This window comes from Dreissena polymorpha, chromosome 5, assembly GCF_020536995.1.
Source record: "Dreissena polymorpha isolate Duluth1 chromosome 5, UMN_Dpol_1.0, whole genome shotgun sequence".
Taxonomy (NCBI): domain Eukaryota; kingdom Metazoa; phylum Mollusca; class Bivalvia; order Myida; family Dreissenidae; genus Dreissena; species Dreissena polymorpha.
Genome location: NC_068359.1, coordinates 4,072,919 through 4,095,135, shown reverse-complemented (window position 1 = coordinate 4,095,135; position 22,217 = coordinate 4,072,919). Strand labels below are relative to the sequence as shown.

The window sequence follows — 22,217 nt, the reverse complement described above, 5'->3', positions numbered from 1 at the left end:
GCACAGGTTAAAACTAATCACATCGATTATAGCTTAAGTTAGCAAAGATACTTTAAAGGGGTGCCCCTATTCGCACTTAATCTGATATTGTATACACACTTTATTATAAATTTGACGCGGTATATTAATGTTCAGATATAATTTGGTGCCAGTGTGAACATACGATTTGGTTGACTCTAATGGCCATGCATATGCACTTGGAATAAACTTGTTGTCTTAAGGTATAGTATCAGTACACATTTAAATGTGCGCTTCATGAAATTTTATCACATGCCATACCCTGTTTCCCATATAATATAACCATTACGAATATTTTTTAGCGTAGATGTTTAACGTCACTTTTGACCTTAGGTGACCTTTATTCATGACCAGTAAAATTCATATAAAAATTCCCGCGGCTAGACACGAATGAATACACTTCATTTATACCATTGGCTGATTTGAGCATACCAGAACAATGGAAACATGAACGCGTCTTTGTAACACTGTTTAACTGCGTGTTCAGCATGAAACAATTTTATCTCTTATGAAAAGGCTTGATAGATAGAACAGTTTTACTCTCAACTCTTGACATCAATACAGTTTGTGCGTGCACCTTTTATTTTCAGAGGATTGCCAGCGCCAGAGCGTTTGTACGTAAAGGCTATGTTCTCATATTTAGTAATTACTGCCATATTGCTGTCTGTGTACTAGTATATTTAAGTTCATAAAGGTATCAATTTTCCCTATCCTGATATTCGTTTTTGCAAAACCATTTTAAATTGTTTTCAAAATTTAACATTAAACATTTAAAAGTATACACCATGGAAGCGTGGCCTCACTTTAATGCATTGCATTCCAACCCGCAAGGTATCAGGGTCAGTTCGCGGCCAGTAAAATTATCGTTATATAATATAGACGCAATCGCGTGAACTAGGTTAACTGGAATTTTCTTTAGACCAGAAATATGTTAAATGAAGATATTCAGCGATATAATTATGGTATGTCAATAATAGATTCATAATGTGTTTTCAACAATACGTACCATTATAAATATTATTTTTGATTAATTTAACGAGAATTATTCCACCACATTGACTAATGTATTAAGCATGAGCGCGATGATTCTCGATACCGTTAATGATCGAATCAAATAGCAATGCCCGACAAACCACGAAAACAGGTTTGTTCGAAGAACGCGCGTATAAATATTTAAAATTTAAAGCCAAAGGCTCGCTTACTTACACAATTCCTGAACTCGTATATAAAAAATGGTATGATATGACACAGCTCATCAGGGCATATAAAATATACACAATTGATGAGCTGTGTGTAACCGGTCGGCATATTTTAATACAGTTTTTCTTATACCCATGCGACGTTTGTTTACTTTTTCAATATATTGATATCTTAGTCCGGATTCACTTTACATTTTTACATATACACCCACACTTGGAGACTTTTCTAACGCAACACGTATTCAAATCAATATAGCTCCCTTCTTTTAGACCGGATTTTGTTGAAATTTGGACTCAGATTAATTCAACACATATCTAATACGTCAAGTAAATTTGATTGAAATTGATCAAAATTAAAATATCGAACGTAACAAATGAGAAAAATCACTGAAAAAGTAAAATTCTCAAAATCGTATATCTTAAAATAATAATGTGAAAAGTAAAACGCATTAACTTACACGTGTAATGACCGACCGGCTTGAAACATTGCGCTCATATTCATACGAACCATATTGTTTTTCTAATTAATGTTATGTTTTCCTGGTGGACAAACCAACAGAGAATGATGAAATTGAAATTAAATTGGAATTTTAAAACGTTGTACTACACTTGGTGACTTTTCGAACGCAGCATTTTTCAAACTTAAATATTCTAAGTTATGAGTAAATATATTTATTTAAAATTGTTCATGTGATCATTTGACTACAGTTTGTGCAAGCAAACGATACAATGATTCATCCGTGACGATCGGATGCTTCAGCAAGTGGGGACGGTAGCCTAACGCCGGGTATGCGGATACTTTTATAACAGATGGCACTTCGAAACCAGATAACAACAAAAGCCACGCGTGAGAGTTGAGTTCTTCAGCTTTTTTGCATTTATGTTCTGTCCATTTGATTTCCAGACACGTAACATTGTTTGGTCGATTAATGGTATAGTACTTCGTTTTGCGGAGCAAGAAATTCGTGAAAAAAACAAGTGGATTATTAAAAAAAGAGATAAAATTTCATCGATGATCGTCATGAATTCGAAGATCAGTATGTATTTCAACAAAATAATAATACTTGGAAAAAATCAAGAACGTGCCAAAATAAAAGCTCAATATGTCCATTAATGTAACAACATGTTAAAGTTTAGTTGAATAACGTATTTGAGGAAATTCAAATGTTTTAAGAGTCGGATGCCAAATTTTCAGGACACTTCTTTTACCGATCATCTCAAAGACTATGGCACTTCGATTCCAGATAATTCGACACATTTTACCAGATATAAAACACTATTTAGTGAATCAGAAATTCAGAATTCGCTGTGGAATACTGCTTTAGTAAGCAGGCAATAAATACAAATGTATGTACTGACGTAAATTAAAAACGAATTAACGAATTACCGAAACATGTGCTTATCCCTTTGGAATAAGATAAAATAAGGGAAAGGGAAGTGTAAAGCTCAATATTAAGGGAGTTTTCTAATCTCTTTTCAAATTTTCTAATGAGCACCAATGACACAGGATTTTATGAGGTGTATTGGCCGCTTTATGCATTTTCAATACTCTTAATCGCAATGTACCACTTAAAAACAAGTTTATTATTTAGACAATTTTTTTCGGTCGTCACTTGATATATATTACTTCTGAAATAAGCATTTGAACCTTATTTAAAATTTGCACTTATAATATTAATTATATAAATTAAAAGTAATAAGATTTTCGAAAACGAACAACGCCATTTGTTATATTTCAAATGTGTGTGTAATTACAATATGCATAGATTCCCAATGTGTCGGGCTCGACAATGCAAATTGATTCGTACTTCAAAATGTTTCTTAAGAATAGCCATAATATACATAAATGCATTTCAGGTAGAAGATAAAACTCGGTTATCAGAGTGCCCAATTTGTTGAAAGTCTCTGTTATCCGAAGTGCCCTATGTCGGGAATCAAAGTATCCGCAAGTTCATGAATACCACCTATTAAAACATGCTCTATCTTCGTTTATGTTTCATTGAATACTATCAAAATTTCAGTATTTGAAGCACAGTGATTACTCTAAATGCTGGAATATCAAACAATTTCTTGAAATATTTCTAAGTAGTTTTATTTTGTTGAAATGTTTACTGTTCATCCAGTTTATGCTGTTTTCCGACCGAATTTTCTATTATTTGGGGAAAAATCTACCAATCTTCCGTGATGTTTTTATTTGCAATAGAAAAGGATACACCATTTATAAACTCGATCCCGCGCCTTGTCTAAAAAACTAATCTTTATGACATAACTTTAAAAAAAAAACTGATGAGCTAACCTCTCGCGCGTGGCTTTTGTTGTTATCTGGAATCGAAGTGCCATCTGTTATCAAAGTATCCGCATACACAGCGTGAGCCTGCAAAATGCAGATTGCGCTGTTGCGCTCCTGAAATTGTATACGAGACATATTGCTTTTAAATTAATTTGATGTTTTCCTGGTGTATCAACTCAACTTAAATGAAAAAAAAAATTAGAATCGCATCACGCTTCACCATTTTCATGTGCAAAAAGATGAAACCACACATACCCCACATGCAAAAGCCCCCAAGTGTCACGGATGAATGATTTTTTCGTTATCTTGCACAACATATAGTCAAATGATCACATGTGCAATTTTAATTCAAAATCTTGAATCATTACTGAGATATTCAAGTTTGAAAAGTGTTGCGTTAGAAAAGTCTATACATGTATATAGATGATTGATTGCTAATTGTAAATGTTCGAACTCAACTTGAAACTAAGGTACCCAATGTACTACATATCAGCAATTTAATAGTGCGAAACACCAGTTAGTATTCATTTGTGCTGTAACTCTATTTTTAATATCTGTCGTATCGTGTCTTTCAGCATACAAACTGGAATTCATGCAATACATAAAGGAAACTTGTTGACAATTGAATGTGTCTATGGTATCTGTTGATAATGTCAAGTAGGTACTATATTAGTGACATATGTCCATTTACGTAGGTTGTTTACGGTTACGGTTACAATATAAAATCATAGTATGATTATATACACTTCGAAACAGACTGCGATTTTGGTAGGGCGCATGACTACAGATCTGAGTATAAAGGGTATAAACAACTGACCCACCACATAACTTGTGTGGGCATTTGTTATGCAATCCTTTTTACGACCATTCTCCTCTTACCTCTGATTCAAGTAATGCAGTAGTCTTTGTGATACACAAGCTATCACAGAAATAGTGAGATGGCTAATTGCATGCCGTGAAATTTCTGAAATACCGTTAAAAACGACGAAACTTAACAAACAAGCAATGTACAACTTTATTTTATAAAAACGACTTTGTTCTTAAGCGGACCTTAACAAACTTCTGAATTACCGAAAATAATGCAACATGGTGTGAAGTGATCAATGGCTGTCAGATTGCTTGTTTAGAGATCTTTGTTTACGATACCACGTAGAAAATCAGATTGCTTGTTTAGAGATCTTTGTTTACGATACCACGTAGAAAACATCATATAAGTTATGTAATGGTGCGTAGTGATTAGCTGATTTATTTTGACGCTAATATATAAAGCACGACGAACAGAACCTTGACGAGATGACGGTGAATGGGAAACAAATGACAAAAAGTGTAGCTTTCTTTGATACAAACAGTCTGGATTATGAAGTAAAATTATGTTTACTTGTTTGTACTTCTATACCATAAGATGTATAGTATCAATATAACAATACACATTTTTTTAATTATAAATTTGTAAATAAATTTTACCTTGTATCAATAATAATTTATTTAAATGAAGGATTATGGTACTTGTGTATGCAAGATTGCAATAATGCTATAATAACTTTGAATGCATGACGTACAGCCTGTGTTATTGATCGTTAATGTGCGTCCTCGATCGCATGTGTACCTTAAATAAAGCACATTTGCTGATATCAGCTTTGAGATATTTAGTAATTTCAGATACTTGTAATTAAAACACTTCAATAACTTAAGTTGTCTTTTCAATGAACAATTTTTGATTTAATATTACTAAGCTCTTACTGCAATCTAGTTCATGAGTTAAATTCGTGTATCTTTCTTGTTTCTCTTGAACCACAAGTGTTATGGTAACTTGATACAGTTTACATATGAACTAAAACAAGCTTTACAAAAAAATGCTTACATTTAAATCGATAAAGATTATTAAATGGCGTTTTTCTACTAAGTATTAAAATTCCACAAATTTGGTGATAAATTATTGATTAAGCGTTCACTTTGCTAAAATAAATCAAACACAATGCTTGAGGAATTCTACCAAACACTTTGAATGTGACGTCACTACATATTTATGACTGCGTCTTTCGCAAAAGACGTCATGTGATTTTGAGATAAAGGCAGTGTAGCAAAGAAACCCCTCTTCTTCTTCCCATTAATTGCAGGGCTATTCTGGAGCATCGACGCAATTTGACTCTTCAATTAGTCTTGATACTGGGTAAAACCAGTACTTGGTGTCTTTGAGGGAGATCGAAAGAACGCTTCCACAGTGGGTATCGAACACATGACCTCCCAATCGCTAGGCGGACACCATATCTACTACACCACCGCGAACTATAACCCATAAAACGTCGTATAACATGTGTATGCGATGTTAAGCTTTTATTATAGCTCAATAGCGCAAAACATATATAAAATGGCATACCGGTAGAGTTTTTCTTTCCCTGAGCTTCTGCCAAGAAAACCCTTCAAATTATCTTCATTACATGCCCAAAAAAACGAATGCGTAATTCGGTCGATTTTTCTTAAATTGTAATAGTGCATGAAACGCGTGACAACACCTAATTGGCTTTCTATGTTTCTAGTCAGTAATGAACTGCTATCACTGAATCAGATAGATCTTGCCTGAATGTGTCATGTTCATTACCAACATCTAACAAAAAATCTTGAGGCACTGCACAGGCACGATAGACTTTGCAATCTAAAAATGTTCTTCAAATTCTAACATTACCGGCATTCGCGATCTAATCAAACTGATCTCGTTTCATCGATTTGTTTGCTTAAATCTTTATTTTGCAACAAAGAAGAGGTTTTATGTTATGAACTATCTTATCTCTGGCCAGTTTTGTTATTATCAATAATTTAGGCAGATACATTTAAATGGAAGAAATGTGAGAACTACTGCGCATATTTACATTTTAACAAATGATATAAATTTAATAAATGATTTAATAAACATAATGTACCCAATGTGTACATGAGTGGTTAATAACTCCGATCTATGGTGTGTAAAATATTGTAAAATTGGCCAATATTTAAGTGTGTGTTAAACCACGTGACTATGGAGGCATACACAAAATACAAAGCATATCAAATACATGTGTTTTATTAGAGATGAACTAGTAAAAAATTCTATTAAGAATAAGGTAACATTACCACACTATGTGCTTAATTATAAAAAAGATGCAATATCAAATTTTTAAAACGACATTTAACTGCGGACCAATTAACGTGTTTACAAAAGAAACGACATCAATGCGATAACATCACATTCCACCATTGTAACTTTTCAAGTATTTACATCGCATGCTCTTCATTGAACAAGAGCTCTTCATAAAAGAAGAAAACATTCACAACTCTGATTTGCTTAACCACTCAACACGAATCCCATCGTTTAATCCGCCTCACATACGGGTTCAACTGGAAAAAAGCGTCGACGATGGCCTATTTTTGGTACAATATGTCATGTGAAACAACGTAGCATTTTTCTGTCGCAGAAGTTTGGTGATAAAAGGATGTGACACATGCTGACCATAATAATAAATCACCCACCATCCTTACGATTTCAAACACCACATCATAGTGAACACAAGTTACAAAAAAGTTTGCATAGAGAGGCAGAAACAAATCATGGTGTGCATGTTCAAGGCATAGTTAGTCGATTTTTATCAAGTAAAAATATAAACGTTGTCGTAGAAATAATCAAATAATAATAATCTAATACAAACCCAACTAATGACCTCAAGCAATCCATCAATAACACACATGTACACACATTTCTCAGAAGTTTAGTTATGTACAGTTTCCAAGTTTTATAGTAAACATATACTGGCAAAGTATGAACATACATGATCGTAAAACAATTCACAACATGCATATGTATGAATACCTAACTTAAACGTTATTTTACGTTAGTTTATTCAAAAAAGCACAACTTAAAACTGCATATAAACAAAAATTCAGCAAATAATGTCTGACCATAATAGGAGTACACCGATGATCGCGATTTTAAAACCGTATAAATTGCTCCGTTTTCACAGATGGAGTTCGGAGTGATTCCGTATATGAAGCTGCTGATGTATTTCCCGGCATCCACGTGACAGGCGTCGCTCACTGGTTGGGACGTACAGATACGTATCCCCTCGAAGTAACTGAAACAAATCATAATGGGCATTATATAGATAGTAGTAGTTTTTGATTACAATAAACTGGTCATTATTTACGTTTGGTCTATGCTTTACATACAGGCTGTAAAATACAATTTGACAGACTTGAGAAGGAAGCCTGAGGCTTATACTATGTCTCTCTTCTGTCAGTTAGAAGCGCTGCTGTAATGGTGTAAACAGCCAAACGTATAACAACTATTTAAAGACATGCCCAAATTACGAACAATATAGTTCAGTGATAGGTAATTGTATATCGTTTAAAAATAAAGATAAGTTATAATACAAATAGTATTACAGAGTAATATAGATAGCATAAAAGCTAATAAGTTGAGAAGGAAAGGGAAATAAGTGGAAGAGAAGAGTTTCATAATTTCAGAAGAGAAGTTGCGATAAGAAGAGAAGCAGTTGCGGGACGGGGCATCGTTAGCAGAAAATGGTTTGTTCTTGAGATAGAGTTGGGTTAGAATTTATGACTATCTCGGATGAAAGACTGAACATGTTTGAATATTAATGAGTTTTCTTCGTATGTTCCGTCTTTAAGACCGAACAGAAGTAGTTGCAAAGTAAACTGGACAGATTGTCAAAAAGGATAACTCTTTTATCTGTATAAATGGGGCAAATGAAGAATGTGTATCTTCAATCGCACCACATTGACAATATGGACTTTGTACAATGTTTTTTTGCGTACAAATGTTCATTTAGACTGCTACAATGCATTCGTAAACGCGAATCTAGAACATTAGACGTCCGCTCCCCATATAGTAGAAATGCTGGGGAATTCTTTTTTATCTTTACTAAGATTTGCTTTAAAAACAGAGAGAGAAGGAGACGTGCTTACTGAGACCGGTAGATTGTTCCATAAGTTTATAGTTGATGGTAGGAAAGATCGTGTAAAAAGTTGTGATATACATTTAATGCTGCGAATATTGTTAGAATTACGAAGAGGATAAGTCGATCTTTCACCCATGCTAGAGGGGATCAGTGCGCACAAATAGGGGGGGGGGTGATAGTGAATTATACATTTTATAGAAGAGGGTAAATTCATGTTTTGTTCTCCAATTTTAAATGGTTCGAGAGCAGTTTCATTATATAGGTTTTGCAAAGATGCCAAACGTGGTCCCCCGCTGATTATCCTTGCTGCTTCCTGTTGAATCTTTTCAAGTTCTATTTCTTCTTTTGTATTAATGTTATCTCAGACTATATCAGCGTATTCTAATAATGTTGTGTATATCGATAGAAGGGACTTTCTATCGCGCGTAAACTTAAACGTTCGCATTAGATTGATTCTGTGCCATGCTTTCTTCTTGGTTGATTTTATATGGTCATGCCTGGAACATGTATCAGAAAACGTTAAGCCTTGATGCTTGTGAGACGAAACCTCAGTGATTTGGCAGTCGTTGAGAAAGAGGGGGATGGATTGGGCGGTTGATTTTTCTAGATATAACTAAGGATTCGGTTTTGTATGGATTGACGGTAACCAACCACTTATCAGCCCAGGGATGAATTTTTGCAAGATCAGAGTTAAGATGATTAGCCGCATCAACAGGGTTGTCGACGATGATATATAGCGTGGTGTCGTTTGCAAATAGGCGAATTGGACAGTGAATATCTCGTACAATGTCATTAATATATACATATAAGAAAGAGGAGGGGCCCTAATATAGACCCTTGAGGGACGCCAGCATTTATGGGTAATGGGTCAGATTTGCAGCCAGAGATTAAAACACACTGGGTTTTCTCATGTAGGTAGTCTTTTAACCAATATAGAAGATTGCCCGAGATACCACTTAGTCAGAGCTTATGAATACGTCCTTCATGACATACTCTGTCAAAGGCCTTAGAAATGTTGCAAAAAAACGGCTCGTACCTCTTTACCTTCGTCAAGGGCATTACAAAAGGTGTGATATACAGAGACTAATTGGTTGACAGTGGAATTATTTACGTTTGTCTGTTGTTAAAGCGTTTCAAACGTTTGAAGGAATAAATAGTCTATATCTTCCACAACAGAATGGTTATGCTGTTTATTTCATTCACAATACAACTCGTCACGTTTGTCAGTGTTCTCAAACATAATCAATTTTTGATACTGCATTAACAAATGAAAGTAAAAACCGTTAACCGATTGCTTACATAGCTGTGACCAGCTCCGTCCCGTCACCCGGCATAAAATCAGTCGGTTACTATAACTTTTTTTACGAACGTGCCTAATACCCACACAGCTTTGTCAGCTATATTCAAGGCCAAATAGTTTAGGATTATGTGTATCAATGTGCATGGCATGTGTCTTGCATCACAGTGATGACATGTTTAAAGTTTCCACTAAATCGCTTGAGTAATGTTCGCTCCATCAACCTAAACCATTTAATGCCGAATAACCGACCAACACAGTAATTCAAATTTACCAGTTCGTTCTCAAAGTTGGTTTGATTGAGTCATATATATTGGAAAGAGTTTCTTGAAACAGCGCTACTAATGTAGCGATTATGGGTTCGGTTTTTAACCGATGATTGTGTTACATCCTTACCTGCACATCTTCATGGTGAATGTCTCCTGGGTCTCTGCCCAGGGTTTCAAATATGTGTCTAACAACTCATCATTTCTCTTTAAGCAGCTGTGTATGTAGAACCTCTGTTGAACAATACAGTCACTGTACTGGGCATGAACTGAATAGAAACAGATAGTGGAAACATGTGGAAATATTTATATGAATCCAACACTTACACGGAGCTTTTCTTCCACATAAAGTTTACTTAATAATTTACTTGTATATTCAAGTTGATGTTTTCATTTCAAGCTGAGCGACAGCACATTTTAGTGTTATATGAACAATTGCATAACATTTAACATAAACACACTTCATTAAGAAATCAAACACCACGCAGAAATAATTGACACGTGCTATAAAACAAAATCTAAATAGGCAGGTGATCATATTAAAGTACAATGTAATTGTATGAGTAACACATTTGAAGATTTAAAGTTAAAAATAAATACGGTAAAGACAAATCTCAATATCACACGGCCATATCTCATTCATTGCGCTTACGGGGCATTGCGAAGATATACACACAAACGCTAACAAGCGATTGATATCCTGAAGTTGTGTCGAATTACAGACAGTGGTTACAAAAACTTCAAACGGTCATATATCCGCAAATAATTTACATATCATTTCTTTCTGTCTATTAAACTTGGTAATGATGAAACTTGTACGATTTGGAACTAGGTTAAATGCTACCAGCGGTCACGATTCCAATAAAAATCTCCCGACTACGACATTCTGACGATATGCACAGCTAATGCTTGTATATACTGATAAGAAATAGGGCTTTTTATCTCATATTTTGTATAAGCCAGTGGCAATGAAAAAAAACAATGTTTTTGAAACACTTCATATGACCAAATTCCAGGAATATATACGCAGGCAATGTGCACAACAGGATAAGAACTAATATAACTCGTGATGCTAACTCCAATACCTAGCTTTATAAAGAAGAAGAACAAACAAAATCTTCCTCATAGTACATACAAACTACATGAACAGCCAGTCTTGATAGTAATCAATCCATTAGAGATCGGTTCAAATCGTTTACTAAAAAAGCAACACCACAGTTAATGCCTTGACATCCAGTTTTTTTACCAGACATCCACCTATCAAGACAGAACATTTTGCATCACAACTTATAAAGTTCGTACATCAATTCTTGTATTATGCTGCTTTTCTTGTAAGAAAAACTTATTGGATACTTGCTTGTAAGATTATCGCATAGGTCACTGAAGGATTTTCTCCACATATCCGGCTGTACCACGAAGCCTTCGTGTTTTCTGCACTCGGAGTACAATTTTTCCAGACACTGGACTGTTCGGTTGACGGTGCCATCGCTGAAAATATCAAATCAGGAACATCTATAGATTATAGTTTATTTATTTTAGTACCAAGAAACCCAAAGCTGTCACAATTCAAGAAATTGTATTATAAACATAGATAAATGTAATTGTAGTGAAACTCAATCAAAAGCTAAGTTACAAATCTTCTCTATACTGCCTTTTCAAAAACGACATAGTGGTAATTCCTGTGATATGCGTATGCTTCACGATGAATGAAATGAAAGGGTCATGGTTTGCTTATTAAGTCATATCATTGGTTGATTCAAGCAATTGAACTTAGGACCTCACGTTTACCAGACACAAACAGGTTAACAGAAATGAAAATAGTTTCTCCAAACATGATGATTCTAAGACGAGGATAAACAAATTTTAACCACTAGGTAATTTCAAAAATTCCAATCATTTTAAACTTATATACGTTGATGTTATCCGTGTTTTTCTCTGAATATCACCTCATGATTATTTCTTTTCATTAACGTTCTTAATATACTAATTTCATAATGTTATATCACACAATTATTAACACTAAATAGATTTATAAAGGGACACTCGTCCTTTTGCCTATCTCTGAATAGGTTTTTTAATACGACGCCACACGTTAGCTTAGGAGGGTAAATCGTTCATGGCAATCTGGAAAGATGTATGGCTGGTGATGTATGTGATCTGATCATGCGAATATGATAAATGGGTGTTGTGCGCTTGTCAGTGAACCTGATTTGCAGTCAGGCAGAATAACTATTCCCTTGTTGGAGAAGCCTGAAGTTTTTTGCTCAAAAGCCGCCATTCAATGTGATGAAAATCTTACACAAGTTATTCGATGATGCTTGCGGAACACAACGATTATACTTAATGTCACGTCTTTCATAGCAATTATGTACATCTCTCTTTACATGCTTATACTACATATATTGGCATTCCACCACATGTTTTAACTATTTAGATTTTTACACTTTACCAGCGCCTTGTCTTCAGAAATATCCTATTCGCTACAGACGTTGTATTTAAGTACTTGTAACAATTAACTAATACGGTTTCTGGGTACTCAGCATAACATTTGAATGATTCAAAATAACTTTTAAAAGTCTCTGCGCTTGATAACATTTGAATTCGCCGACGGTTTATGTGTGCAATGCATTACATTGCATATACTGGCATATAATGATATGATTGAATATAATAAAACAAATGTATTCTAATTGATCTAGGTGATATTAAGTCGGCACGAAATACAGTGTAAACAACACATTGGAATTGATTTACAAATATATATCCAATACCTTTGAATATAATATATTTTGCATATAACCTCTTTATTAATTGATTAATGAGCAATTCTTAATCATTCTAATGCAACCTTTATATTAATTGATAAATGAGCAATTCTTAATCATTCTAATGCATTGCTATAAAAAAGGAATAACGCCCTCATAATTCAATTCCTAAGCTTATTCAGGATTAAATCATGAGAGCATTAGACAGGCAATGTTTATTGACAGAGCATAATAAATCGGAAACAAATTCTTTAACACAGCGCTGTAAAAGATACTCTACTGTCTCTGTTGAGATTTGACAATATTACTCAACGGCTATCTATCTTCTGCAACGATTTAATTAAGAAATATCAGTTATGTGTATGGCTCTTCCTGATGGAGTTGCTAATAAATTAAGCAAATTAATGTATTTTAAATTTCTTTTGAATTGCAAAAAAGAGCTCATGTCACTGAACTTAATTGAAATGCAAAAATAGGTATATTAACAAATCAACACCCATCTGTCAACTTCGTTGTAAAGTCGGCATCTGTATTCTCGCCTAATCGCTATTTTCGCGGTAATCGTTTATCTTTCCAGTGTCTACTTAAATTGTCTACATTTAGCATATTTGTTGCGTTCTTTAATAAATAAAGGAGCTACAAATAATTGTATTTGAAAGCAATCGGCAAGTTATACAAATTTGAGCGACACATCTGTACAACTTTTTGTTTTGTATAATGTATTAAAGGTTACAATCTCATCCCAGGAAAGCCGATACCTTGTGAGCAGTGTAATACCATTGGAGCAGAGCTCGTTATTTTGGAATTAACCAACATAGGGTTAGTAAATTGGAAAAAATAAAATTTGCGTTTTTAATGATCATGTTGGGAAAACATGGATAACATCTGGAGAAGACCAGGAAGCCTTATTTGAGCATTGACTTTATAATTCTGTTTGGTGACAAAAACCCTAATTTACAGCCATTTTGTTGCAATTTCTTTGCTCTATAGATTCATAGAGTAAGTGTATGTGGGCACATATGCATACACATGTACTTTTAAATGCCTTATGTATTATCAATAGTGCCTTTTCAACATTCTTGTGTTTTATTTCTTTTTACCAACACTTGTTTGAAAATGTGAAGAAAGACTTGACTGCTTTGTCACATAAATCAATTGGTTATGTACATAATGTAGAGGCAACTACCGCAATCATACAGACGAGCAGTATATACGCTTTATAGGACATATATTTGAGAATTCTAATCGCAAAACTTTACCGGCAAAACGCTTCCACGGTAGACGTGTCGGAGCCGGCTAGTATATTATAAGAACCGTTGACTCCGTTGATGACATCACTAAGGCAGAGGAGGACGCTCCGGAGTTGCAGTGTGCGGCATTCCATCGCAAGGGAAATGCCCAACAAGGCGGACAACAGGGTCACGAAAAAAGCTGTTCATGGAAACAAAAAAGTTAAGTTTATTCCTGCAAGATAACATAACAACGTGCAGTACATTTAATGTTATTAATGCTAGTTAGAACATAGTTGTTTTTCAAAAAGAACATTTAGAAATAATGCATGTTGGATTTGTGTTTGTTTAAAAAATGCACGTTTTGTTTCCTAATAATTTATGAGTCAAACGTTTTTCCGCGTTTATTGGTTAGGTTGTTAATATCGAGTACAATTAAAGGTCCATGAATATACGTCGAGGAATTAACAAAGAATGCCAAGTATAGTACTAAGATGTTATCGACGTATGACAACACTGTTCACACTTATAAATATTTGCCCCTTGTAAGTTAGTTCGTTATTCTTAAATATCCACAGCAAACTTTAAAGGTTATCCGAAATAAACTTCAAATGATCTACATATAAAAACTTGCATAACTCATAATTAAATACTTATGAACACTATATAAATGTAAATTCAAAGCTACGGGTTAGCGACTTGCAGATTTACTTCCAATTCCATCATATTGCAGTATAAATGTATTTAGAATGTGTATAACCCAATTACGACGTTTGTGGGGGAATACTTGATTCACCCTGCCGTTCGGTCGGTTGGATGGTTTAATGGTCGGTCACGATACACAGGTCGGTCGGTTGGTCTGTCCGCTTAACACGTGTAGTGAACTGGTCACTCATTGTTCTATCAGCACTATATTAAACTTTATAGAAATGCAAAAGCGTAAGACTTTATGTCCGTGTGTGTCGTAATATCTTTTTCAGTGTTATGTGCCGCTGAATCTTAAATACGTATATCGTAGAACATAATCATACGTACTTTTTCTCGTGAACTTGTCTCAAAGATTTTGATAATCAATATGAATTCTCACATATATGGTATGTTTACTGTGTACAAGTGCAAGGCGTTATTATCGCTGATATCGTGATCTTTTCTGCATAGATTTGTGCCCTTTAACTTTTGTAATTGTATGTAGACGTGCAAGACGTAATACTTTTCAACGTCGCGGCATATTTTGCAGAGTTATGTCCCATTCAAAAAAGGCAAATGTTCAATACTAACATAATTGTACATTTGTACTTTGTGTCGAAAAATAAGCTCTCCGTTGTCTATGCATCAGCATGAAACTTCATAAATACTTGAGTATATTATTTTTAATGCGTGAAAGTGTAAGACGTTATTTGTGTGCATGTCTTAATATTCGTTGGAGACTAATCGTCAATTAGGCAATTCGCACGTGTTCTGCTTGCCATAGGCTAGTCTATAAGTTGTCTGTGCTTGGAAGTAAAAATATAAAAGTATTTTGTTCATACTACGTAGATTTGCAAAACATAATTTGCGTGCATGTTGCGACATTCTTTGCAAGGTTCTGTGCTCACACATTACGCTAATTTTGGATATTGTAGACGTCTGTGTACTTTATGTCGTTTTGTTGTCTGCTTATCAGCACGAAACTTAATAAATGTACTGTTAATATTATGTAGAAGGCAGATAAGAAACAAGTCTCTAAGTTTTCTGTGCTTCAAAACGCAACTTAATATGAGTGATATTTATTCCAGTAGATGTGCAAGACGATATTTTGTTTACGGAACATCTCTTATGCAGAGTTAAATGGCCTTGAAGTTAGTTTTAATTCAATAAATCAACATACTTATTTTTCTTTGTGTGTGAAATATTTTATTTAGATAACAACAATATTTTAATATTTAGTTCACGAATATTAAATGTTTGTCACCTGCTTGAATTGAGCAATTTCGAATTTATTTGTCATGTTTTATTACTGTAGCCACACTAACATACACACAGTAATTTTTATCAATGAAATAACAGTCGGTGAACCTTTCATATACTCTCTGATATTAATAAAAACATGTTTAGGTGCTTGCATCAAACGCGATGACAAATCATCAAGCGACATGGTCCTGAAAGGTACCTTTTCACATATTTTTTCATGTTTTTAAATGTGTCATTAAATGCTTCAAATTGATAAATGTTAACATCGGAACTAAAGAGTTCCAGTATAAAACAAGACTTAAATTAAAAAAAGAAAACACATTATTGCACACCTGGGTTCAAATCACTGACCCTTCTTGAAGTTCAAGTAAAGTATTGCACTTAGAGCACTCGGCCATCCTTCCGAACAGCGTCACATATGTATTTTATACATTATATAAGCAATCCTCGTAATGTCACAAAATTTAACGATAAAAAGATTCATATAATGGCTATTTTAGGGGAATGTTAATGCTCAGTATAACTGTTTCTTTAAAAAAAACAACAACAACATAACTTAAACGAAAATGTTCAAATCGGAAACATGTGTTTTTATTATTTTGTCATTTTATCAAAACGTGAAAAGGTCTATAGTATGTAAAATATTTGACGTCATATTTCTGGCTGCCGCGAGTGGTTTATATGATTGGCCTGCAAGAGGTGTTTCTTGGTCAAACATTTTAGTCGCGTTCTGAGAAAACTGGGCATAATGCATGTGTGTAAAGTGTCAGTCCCAGATTAGCCTTATGACATTTTTCGTTTCAATGAAGTCTCTTCTTAGCAAAAATCCAATTTAGGCGGAAAGTATCGTCCCTGATTAGTCTGTGCGGACAGTTTTCTCAGAACGCGACTTATTTTTATGCGTATGAGCTTTCTGTTCCAGACAACGTATGGAGAAAAACGCGCTATTAAATAACAACTGGAACACTCACAACTTTAAATAAAGAACCCTGTTTTCGATGTACGTTACTTCACCTGGTACTTACTAATTATAATTATAATTCTAATTTATCAAAGTCAAGTTCTGAAGAACGAACACGTAAACTGGAAGCAATTTTATTAAAGTTTCAGTATCAATGTGGTATATTCTTGGGGGGAGGGGGTGATTTTCCCACTTCTTGATGGGACTGTTTTGTGGCAAAAATTAAATTTTCATCGACCCTAAAATACTACTTACAAAATACTCATGTGTTTTTCAGATGATAATACAACAATCATATTTTCCAAATACTTTGCTTTGAAAATGATAAAACAACTTATAATCTTAAGCTGGTTAGGGTACACTTGCCAGAGCAAGATACACAATTCGCGTTTGATTATTATTATCAAATGAATTAAAACACGAAACAGCAACACAATCCCCATATCCATTCTTGAAGAATAGTATACTGATTTATTATTTAATAGTAAACATCGGCCATGAAATGACTATTTTATGTTTTAACTTCATTTACATGTGAAGTTACATTCAAATCAAATGTTTTACTGTGTTACTTTATCATTGCATTTCATTTAGTATACATATACTTCCTTCAATTAAAAAAATACTTAAATCTATTGTGCTATTTTCGCTTTTTAGCACATTTATTTTAATTATCATGTTCACAAATAATTACGAATGAAATACTTCTACGTATTAACTCTTTCAGTGCGGGAACCGAATTTTGAAGGCCTTTGCAAACAGTTTGGATCCAGATGAGACGCCACAGAACGTGGCGTCTCATCAGGATCCAAACTGTTTGCTATTCTGATAATATTCTTTGAAAAAAATCGAAGAAAATGCTAATTTTCGAAATTGTGCAGACGACATTTCAGCAGACGACAAATTTCCCAGCATGCAAAGGGTTAAACTATGTATCAATCCTAGCTACGTCCATGGTGGTGCAGATTGAATGTGACTAGCGTGTCATAATAAATGTCTATATTTGAGCGTGTTTAAAAGCTTTCACACGTTCTACATCAAATGTTGCCCGAGAGATTCACTGATAATAATCAGCTTAATATTGTGTCTCGATCAAGAGTTGTCCATAAAATAGACATTTGCGTCAATGTACTATATTTTAGGCTATATTACTTGATTGTTTGTTCTAGTAGATTTCCAGTCTCATGCCATATAGAAAACTTAACACCAAAATAAGCAAGGGCAATATAAAATAATAATGATACAGAGATAAAAATGAAGAAAACTTTATTGATTCATTCCGTTTTCAATACGTAAAAGAGTGAATAAAAGAAAGAAAGGCTGCTGTTTATTTATCAGAATCGTTTACAACAAAGCCACTTTATGACGGATGTCCATACTGAAACCTTTTAACTATTATCCTAATTGAACGTATGATTATTGTAATTATGTGGCATAACACAGCATGATTCCGAGGATAATTTCTACGGAGGACGTAAACTTCAGCCATTTTGAACACACCATGCAGTCGTCATACCTTTTTCCTTGAAATATTTTCGTTACAAAATGCTCAAGTGCATATGTAATACCAAACCAAAAGTAACATCAGTTTTGTTCATCTAAAATTGATCATATGACCAATCATCTATAATGTTGTACTGTATGATAAATTAAGCAATTAGGTCTGGCGCAGCACTTTAAGGTTTTAACACACATGCTAAGTTCTGACCGCAATACCTGCAACCGCTGTGTACAGAGTTTTTTTTAAAGTAATTCAGTAGCTTATAATCAATTGAAAAAAACATGTTTATAGTTCAATACTTCTGATATTAACAAGGTGCATAAGTTTACATATATATTTATATTTGTAAAATCCTTAGTATACTGTTTAATACAATTGAACCGTGACAAAGCCATTTGTGTGCTTCTACGGTAACAGCGCTAGTTATTGTTGCTACTTTTTTCTACAGCGGTTACGCTTGCGAATTCGAAATGATAACTTAGACAGGTTTTAATCTCTAATTATTTGCGTTGAAATCCCCCCAGTGGTGATTCCAGTTTTAATTTTATATATATGTTTTGCTTCATGTTGTTTGCAGTATCCTGTACTGTCTAAGCAATGATTTAAATAAAACACTATGAGATGGGAAGAATAATATCTCTTAGAGTTTAATCCTTCCTATATTAAATAATTAAACACCTTATACTAGGCAATTTAAGTGCAATTTAATTTTAAGTTTAATTTAAAGCCACCAGTTTTTTGTCTGCCTCTGATATTATGAATTCGTCTCGTCTTGTAAGTGTTGCTATTTTTTTCCAATATAAGGAATTATAAAACAATAAGCATTTAGTGTCAACACGCATTTTTAAAAGCAGACAATTAGCGACAGAGAGGTGAAATTGGTGCTTCTCAATAGTACGCTGTGAATGTTTTACCGTTAATTGAGATGTTGACCCAACATAACTATAGAGTTTCATTACTCGTTCACATATCACACTAAAACATAGGCTTAAGTACATTTTTGTGACATTACGAGTTACTCCAGGGAAAATTTCCAAATATTAAATCAACATTATAAGGCTTCGTGTCATATTAGGGACACTGTAAATAAGATCAGAATCATTATGTTAAAACCATGAAGTATTCATTTAGTGTCGGTGTATGCAATATTGTTCATGTCCCTCACATGTTATCTCGAGAGGATTGTTAAATGTCTATTAACGATTAAGTTAACACATATCACAACATCTTGAATCACAATATTTGGTTTCATAGAAGCTTTCAAACGAAATATAAACTATGATTAAATTATCCATATCGTTATCCCTTTTACGGCTGTGTAAATTTTTTAAATGTGATCTTTCCCATATAATACACGTATGCAGATGAAATGACTGTTTCCACTAATAAGTAATAAATAAGGTATTAAAAGTGTTTTCCTTTAACGTAATGAAAACATTTTTTTTACTGGGAACAAACATTTATGTGTTGGAACGTCAAAGATTTATGACAAATAAACTCAGCGTGTAAAAACTAATTGTGTAAACCCCATCATATATTTGACATATGTCTAGACATTTAGATTACGAAGTGCATTCATATTTCTGAGAAATAATGCTCACTTTTTAAATCAAAATTTTTAATACAGTCAAACCCCTTAAGACCATGTGGGTTCCCGTTGTAAGTTTAAATTCATTCGATCATAGCATACAATATTAAAGATCGATATTTGAAATGTTACTAGTATTTGAATTAAAATGTATTGTCTGGTGTGTTGTTTGATTATCCCCACGCTTTTTTAAAAGCGTGGGGATATTGTGGTTATCTCCGCCGTCCGTCTGTCCGTCCGTCCGTCCGTCCTGGCCACTATTATCTCCTACAATATTAGCACCAGCACCTTGAACTTGCACACATGGTAGCTATGAGCATATGTGCGACGGTGCACTATTCGGAATTTTGATCTGACCCCTGGGTCAAAAGTTATGGGAGTTGGGGTGGGGCCGGGTCAGAGATTTTCCTGCGACTGCGATTCGAAAAAGGCTCATAACTACTGCGTCCCTTCAGATATTGCTTTCATATTTGGTATGCATGTGTATCTAGACAACACCTTTCCACGCGCACACAATTTTCAACTCTTACCTTGACCTTGAACTTAGGGTCAGTTTTCAGGTTTCGAAATCTGCGACAGCGATTCGAAAAAGGCTCATAACTACTGTGTCCCTTCAGAAATTGCTTTCATATTTGGTATGCATGTATATCTGGACAACACTCTATGGGCATACAGTTTTTCACCTCTGTGACCTTGACCTTGAACTTAGGGCCAGTTTTCAGGTTTGAAATCTGCGACCGCGATTCGAAAAAGGCTCATAACTTCTGTGTCCTTTCAGATATTGCTTTCATATTTGGTATGCATGTGTATCTGGACAACACCTTTCCATGCGCAAAAAAATGTTTGACCCTTGTGACCTTGACCTTGAACTTGAGGTCAGCGTTCAGGTTTCGAAATCTGCGACTGCGATTCGAAAAAGGCTCATACCTGCTGTGTTCCTTCAGATATTGCTTTCATATTTGGTACGCATGTGTATCTGGACAAGACCTTTCCATGCGCATGAAATTTTTTACCACTGTGACCTTGACCTTGAACTTAGGGTCCGCGTTTAGATTTCGAAATCTATTATGTGGTTATCTACCCAATCAGAAGAAGTGCAAGCATTTTCATCGGACAAAGGAATTTTTCAACTATGAAGCTTGTGTATTGAAAACACATATAGAGTTACACAGTAGTGGCGCAGAGATGTATGTAGTAGTTAATTGTTTTTGTTAACTCATCTGTGAAATGGTTTAGCTCATCCATCTAATGTTTTTACAAGGGATTATAAAATATTGGCGCAAAGGGACACCAGTATATGAGAGAAAAGATAGAATGCAGTGAAGCATAAAAAGCATGAGAAACTCATGAAATAGAGCCTCAAGAATCTATTAAAGGGCTGAAACTTTCAATTTGTTCAATTACACTTTTAGACTCATTACTGAAAATCTGTCAAAATGTTCAAGTTGGAAAAGTGTTAGAAACAATTTAAAGCAAGATGGACTTTGAACATCAAAGACAGACATGAAATTCAACATTTTCATTGTTGTGTACAAGATTGCGATAGACACTTTCTGAGACGCTACTATTAAGTCAACCATTTAACCTCAACGCATAACTTTTCCAAAACAGAAGCAAGAAGATTGGCTATAAGAGAGCGTGTTCAGCCATCTCATAAGTCATTCCAATGAGGATGACATGTACATAATAGACGTCAGTGAAGTTGATTCAGTATTAGATTTGTTAGAAGAGCAGGATGAGGAGGAGAAATTAGGGTATAGATTGTCACTCATTTTTAGGTTAATTTACATTTACTTCTTCATTTATACACCGAATTACTTTAAATTTATACTGAACATCTCTTATGACAATACAGTCAATCTCAACTAAGCATGGCCCCATTACCAACCCTGGGGCGCCCCTGGGTCAAACATGCGGCGTGGGGATACGCGTCGGCCGCTGCCGCGCCATTTTTAGTTTTAATTGTGAAGCTGTAGAGTTATTTTAATTACACTTAAATGTGTTTTTTTCCTATACATAACATTTGAGTCAAGTGTGAATTATGGAAATTTGAAATGAAAACCGTTTACCCCCTCAAGTGCTTTTGTATCGACCGTTCCAATGCATAAGATTGATATTTAATCATTTTCGTCGCTTTGTCGCATTTTTTCCGTGATGTCAGTTGCTTTTTAAGTTCAAGCAATTCTGTGTTAAGTTTTAGGTTT

The 22,217-nt window shown here is 34.4% G+C and overlaps 1 protein-coding gene across 3 annotated transcripts in view; it reads right to left on the bottom strand.

The window, feature by feature from the left end:
- Positions 1-6,549: 6,549 nt before the first annotated feature.
- The window catches only part of LOC127832294 (uncharacterized), a 55,566-nt gene continuing 39,898 nt past the window's right edge, over positions 6,550-22,217 (bottom strand). For all 3 annotated transcript variants that reach the window (XM_052357709.1, XM_052357707.1, XM_052357708.1), the window contains exons 3-6: positions 14,044-14,215; positions 11,377-11,507; positions 10,150-10,288; positions 6,550-7,610 (exon numbers count right to left, since the gene is read on the bottom strand). In XM_052357709.1, coding sequence (XP_052213669.1) covers positions 7,376-7,610; positions 10,150-10,288; positions 11,377-11,507; positions 14,044-14,215 — 677 coding nt within the window. In that variant the 3' untranslated portion in view covers positions 6,550-7,375. The remainder of the gene's footprint in view (positions 7,611-10,149; positions 10,289-11,376; positions 11,508-14,043; positions 14,216-22,217) is intronic.